The sequence below is a fragment of the Rana temporaria genome, chromosome 1 (genome assembly GCF_905171775.1).
Source record: "Rana temporaria chromosome 1, aRanTem1.1, whole genome shotgun sequence".
NCBI lineage: Eukaryota > Metazoa > Chordata > Amphibia > Anura > Ranidae > Rana > Rana temporaria.
In genome coordinates, this window is record NC_053489.1 from 369,010,415 (window position 1) to 369,016,414 (window position 6,000).

The window sequence follows — 6,000 nt, forward strand, 5'->3', positions numbered from 1 at the left end:
CAAAATATAAGTGAATGAAAGTGCTATGTCAATGATGGACAAGTCTTCTGTCCTTGGATCATCAATGTGAAAAAACTGGATACACTTCGCTAAGCCTGGGCTCACAGAGCGCTTACCTCCAGTCACTGGGTAATGTGCATCAACGAAATCCTCCAAGGCCTGGGGTAGGATCCAAACAGTGGGTAACTCGTATTCCACAGAGTCTTCCAAGTGCTGATCTATGACTGGCTTTCATTTCCTTGTCCTGCCTTCAATGATTATCATAAAAATCGCACAATACAAGTGCCGTGGCTCAAAGCACCTGTATTGTGAGTGTGATCAGCAGCATTGAAAATCGCCAGCGCATGGGGGGAAAAATGTGTGTGCTGTCATGTCATGAGATGTACCTCTCCTGTGACTTTTGCCAGAGGCTCAGAGCTGGCGATCCCTCTGTGTCTTTAGTTCTGGGCTGGCTGCTGAGTGGACCTGCACACTGATCACTTCTAGTTCCAGCCAGCTGCCCTCAGCCTGCCAGTGCTCTTCTTCTGCCTGATTATCTCAGCACTTACTTGCTGAAGGAGTCAGGCAGGGTAAAAGGCAAACTGAATCACTGCACCAGGCCAGCAGCAGAGGGCTTCTCATCACAGGATAGTAAGTAAGTCTGCCAGAGCTGGGGTCGCCCCAAAGTGAAGAAAACCCCCAGACAGCTGCGATTTAGGGTCCAGTCTCCAGAAGTATACAGATGGCGCCCCCCCCCCCACCCTCAGCAGGTAGAATGATTGGCCAGGAACAGTATGTTGTAACTAAATGTCTTTACACAGTGACCATGACATCCTACATGAAGTCTGAAGCTGCTGGCCGGGTCCCTACTGGAGGCCCGGTGATGCCTCCTTATTGGAAGATTGCACATATTTTATGTAGTGCTTGTCATTTTTTATATATAATGCTAAATCAAGATCCATCTGAATATTTTAAAAACAGCTAATGATAATACACTTACAATGCTTATTAGCATTGTAGGAATAAGCCTGTAACAAGGTTTATTCGAAACAACGTTTTATTAGACAATTACTATACTAATAAATAAAAAAATCCACAAATTAAGCTAAAATGTAGCTTCTGCCTTTACAACTCCTTTAATGCTATATTGGTACAAAGGTCAAACTTCGCCTTTAAGGTTGGTCCTTAAACTGTGTGCTTGGTGTCCATTTCTCCTGTAGGCAGCAGTGTACTGTATGGAATAAAGCAGAATTTATTCCTGAGAGTTGCGCTAAGCCACTATGGTACATGGACTGCTGCAATTCCAGTTGACGCCTTCTAGGGGAAAACGCATCGGTCAGGGGCTACCGGTGTGACGTTAAGGTGCGTGGACCGTACTGTTGGTGGACAGGCCGGCACAACGTTTGCTTAAACTTAAGCTTTTTAAGTTTTTTTATTAAACTTTTTTTTTTTTTTTTTTATCAAAAGGTTTTTATTGCTCACAAAACATACAAAGTATGAAAACATGAAATACTGTACACTGTAATCGCACATTGAAATAACAAGTCATCGAGCACAGCACGCAACCAGGAAAGTAAACAGTCTGCTCATAATCCCTTCATGCATATCTTATTCTGCTCAATCCCCTGCGACCCTGCCTCTACCCCTCCCCCGGGTCACCAAGTATCCCTTCTCTTATCTTCTTCACCTATACACCCCCTAGCAATCTCATCTGAACCAGTTCCAGGGGGCTCAGACCAGGTACAGCAAGCCATGGATCCCAAAGTTTGACAAATTTCCGGGCGTTACCCCTGTGCTGATATATGTATTTCTCCATTATGAGCGTTCTACCCATGTGCTGTATCCACGTTTTGACCTTGGGCGGTATATTTGATTTCCAGTTAAGAAGAATGATTTTTCTCGCCTGGAACAATGCCCTGGCGAATGCCACTCTAAACATTTTGGTTTTTAAAGTGGTTGTAGACCCACACAAAAAAAAAATCTGCGGAGCGGGTGGATGGCAGGTCTGTGGCTGCTCTGCATGTGCAGCCTGATCAGATTGGAGGTAGTACACAAGTCGGTTTACATCTGTCACTACTTAGAGGTGAATGGAGGGTCCAATTGGGTTGGACTGACCGTGTGAAAGGGGCCCATGGCTGCTTTCACACTGATGCTTTGCGGTTTAGCCACACCCTTGGTGCAGCGCAGTGTACATTTTGTCTTTTCTGCACTTTGCAATAGACTTCTATTATATTCTGCAGGATTGGTGCACTTTCAGAAAGCTCACCAAACTTGCAGGTAATAACAGAAGTCTATGGCTCGGTGCAGGTAACCCGCAGGTGCACTGCTCTGCATCTGTGGATTAGTTTAAAAGCAGCCCAGTAACCCACTGCAGAACAGATATGCCCATATATACACTGTGATTTTAGTAATAAACTGACCTTTAATAACAGTATTCTATTCTATTCCATCCCAGAGCAGGAGGTCGCGGGCCACATCAGAGGGCTCTGCGGGTCACATGTGGCCCAGGCCACTGGTTGGGAACCTCTGCTGTAGGTAAAAGTGGTGTGTGAGTGTTTACAACCACTTTTAATGATCATGCACTATAGTCTTCTCTACCATTTTTAACTCCAATAATCTTTGAATCTGGAGCTTATGTTCACCTCAAGTCACAGTGAGTGGTCTGTAAGCAGCAGAGTTTTTCTTACCAGGATATCCTATATGCTCATAAGATCCCTTGGGGAGCTATAGGTCTGGTAAGCAGCCATCCATTATACTTACGGCACGGTGGTAATACATTTTTTGGTACACGATCCAAGACAGCGCACCAATTGCACTTTAATAAAGCAGAAATGTATTCCTCTGTGGACATCAGAAAAACAATTGCAGGGCGTAAAAGAAAGGAAAAAAAAATATTCGCACTGCAACTAAGGGTCCTTTCAGACATGCGGATCCCGTTCCTTTTATATCCGCTTGCTCAGCAGGGGATCGCTCCATTGATCCCCGCTGAGATGGCAGATGACAGGGCGGTCCCTGCACACTGTGCAGGGACCTGCCCTGTCAGATCGCCGCTCTCCCCTATGAGGGGATCGTATGAACACGGACCGTCTGTCTGTGTTCACCCGATCCGCTCTGCAGACGGATGAAAAAATAGGATTTTCTTCCTCCGTCTGCAGAATCGGACCATAGCGGGGACGGATGATATCGGGTGTCAGCGGATGTTCATCCGCTGACACCCACTATCCCATAGGGATACATGTATGTCCCTTTTTCATTTGTAAACGGATGGATGAAAAAGCAGACATACGGGTCCGCATGTCTGAAAGGGGCCTTATGCCACGTACACACGGTCGTTTTTCGGCATGAAAAAAAAAAGACATTTTTCAGCATGTCCAAAAAACGAAACTTTTCCAACTTCATCATTAAAAACGATGTTGCCCACACACCATCGTTTTTGAAAAATGATGAACAAAGCGCGGTGACGTACAACACGTACGACGGCACTCTGAAGGGGAAGTTCTATTCGCCTTTGGGCTGCTTTTAGCTGATTCCTTGTTAGTAAAAGACGATTCATGCTTTTCTGTCTGTTACAGCGTGATGAATGTGCTTACTCCATTATGAATGGTAGTTTTACCAGAACGAGCGCTCCCGTCTCATAACTCGCTTCTGGGCATGCGCGGGTTTTTTACATCGTTTTAGCCCACACACGATAATTTTTTACAACCCAAAAAAACGACATTTAAAAAAACGACATTAAAAAATGCAGCATGTTCTTCTTCTTTTTTTTATTTATTTTTTTCGTTTTTCAGAAGCCGAAAAACTATGTGAAGCCCACACAAGATGATTTTAAATGAAGTTTTTAAAAATTTAATTTTTTTTTTTTATGCCAAAAAACGACCTTGTGTACGCGACATTAGGCTTGTGACTCATCAAGCAAAGCCCATCAAACTAGTTTGGTTTCCTGTGATTGGAATAATAGTGAAAATCTCAATTGATCTTTTGAATGGAGTACCTGTACATTCCTCTTAAGTGTTCCATGTTTTGTGCATAATTTCAAATGGTTTTTAATTGTAAATATTTTTCTCTTGTAGCTCAGATTCAGCGGTTTCAAAAGCTACAAAAAAGCCAGTGGCGCCTGGAATCTGCCCTCCCAAATGGGAATTGTCAAGTGATCAACCATACCTGTGAACGCTTCATGGAAGATTTTTCATATTAATCCTATTAAACCTAATATTAGCTGTACTGTAAAATAAATAAACTCTGAAAGTAGGTTTCCTTTTTTTTCTTTATTTTTCATAATGCATATCAATCATAAGATATATACAGTAGCATTGCATATGCCAAGCATTAACATTAGCTTTGAAATTGTGGTTACTATGATTATTTTCACCTTTTTATCATGCTACATCTAATCTAAACTTGTCATCATATTTTTATTCTGAATATGTAAGCCCAGTGAATATCTCCATCATCCAGTACCTTCAAAATATATTTCTTGGCTTATACTACATTGATGGTGCGTTTTTTTTATTTTTATTGTGATTGATTTCCTTGGTGGTTGTTTAACCACTTGGTGTTCTTGTCAATTCTGATACATCTCACATATAAATCTACTTTATTTTTTTTTTTCTAGGTACAGTAATTACTTTCCTGAAAGCAAAGGCTCTGGAGAACAAAAAGTTTTGCAATTTTGTTATGCCACACAATATTTGTGCAGCAGTTTTTCAAATGCAATTGATTTGTAAAAATAAATACACTTAAAGGGGTTGTAAAGGCATAAGGTTTTTTATCTTAATGCATTCTATGCATTAAGATAAAAAGCCTTCTGTGTGCAGCAGCCCCCCTCAACCCCCTAATACTTACCTGAGGTCCCTTTCTGTCCAGCAATGTCCACGAGTGTCTCGGCCATACGAGATTATCCCTCCTGACTTGGCTGAGTCACAGCAGTGGTGCCATTAGCTGTGCTGCCAGTCAGCTAGCCAATCAGGAGAAGGAGAGGGTGGGGGTCCATGTCTGAATAGACAAAGAGAGCTGTGAATCAGCTAGGATGCCAACATTGCTTGCTGTGTGTGTGGGGGGGGGGGGGGCACTGAACAGGAAGGAGGGGCCAGGATCACAAAAGAGGGACCCGAAAAGAAGAGAATCCGGGCTGCTCTGTGCAAAACCAACTGTAACAGAGCGGGTAAGTATGATGTTTGTTATTTTAATCGGGGGAAAAAAAACGAGACTTTGCAATCACTTTAAATGAATTTTAGTGCACCCAGACACAATATAATATCCAATTTTTCGGAACCTATAAAAGATGTTACACCGGGTAAATGGATACCTAACATGTCGCATTCTAAAAATGTGCACGCTAATGGAATAACGACAAACTATGGTACCTAAAAAATAAAAAAAAATCCATAGGCAACACTTTAAACTGGTAACATGTAAAGGGTTTTAAAGTTGCAAAGGACATCTGGTACTCAAATTATTGCTTTCCTTCTGACATTTGTGGCAATACGACATGCGGGACCTACATTTGCATTCACATTTGCACATGGGGAGGCACTTTAAATTTTCTTTATTTTTATAAAAATAAAAAAACATTGTTTTATAACAAGGGGTGAACAACCTTGCTTATGATGGCATGGGAAGTAATAGGTACTCTTTACTGGGGAGATCTGGCCTCTGTTAGACACTTTATCAAACTGAGAAGCCAGTAAGAGCTTCTCTATGGTGTGCTGCCCCAACCGCCAATCTCAGTTCTGGGGTCCCTGGTGGAATGGGAGAGACCAGGAAGGTGATGGAGGGGTAACCACATGTAAAAGTGATACAGCAGCTGTATAGCCACCCAGAAGACTTGCCTGCTCTAAAAAAAAACAAAAAACAATACCAGGGTCATGACTGCAGCTGTATCCATGACCCTGGTTGAAACTCTGAAATCTGAGGACATATGGGTACGTCCATTTGCGGTAAGTGGTTAATTGAGGTAGGGTGCAAGAGTCTCCCCCCCCCCCCTTCACACTTCGCTCCATCCTTACTATAGTTATTCCTGAG

General features: G+C 42.6%; 1 protein-coding gene across 1 annotated transcript in view; it reads left to right on the forward strand.

The window, feature by feature from the left end:
* Positions 1-4,466, forward strand: part of NDUFA7 (NADH:ubiquinone oxidoreductase subunit A7) — a 59,564-nt gene extending 55,098 nt beyond the window's left edge. The window contains exon 4 of the mRNA XM_040322343.1: positions 4,050-4,466. Coding sequence (XP_040178277.1) covers positions 4,050-4,146 — 97 coding nt within the window. The 3' untranslated portion in view covers positions 4,147-4,466. The remainder of the gene's footprint in view (positions 1-4,049) is intronic.
* The last annotated feature ends 1,534 nt before the right edge of the window (positions 4,467-6,000 follow it).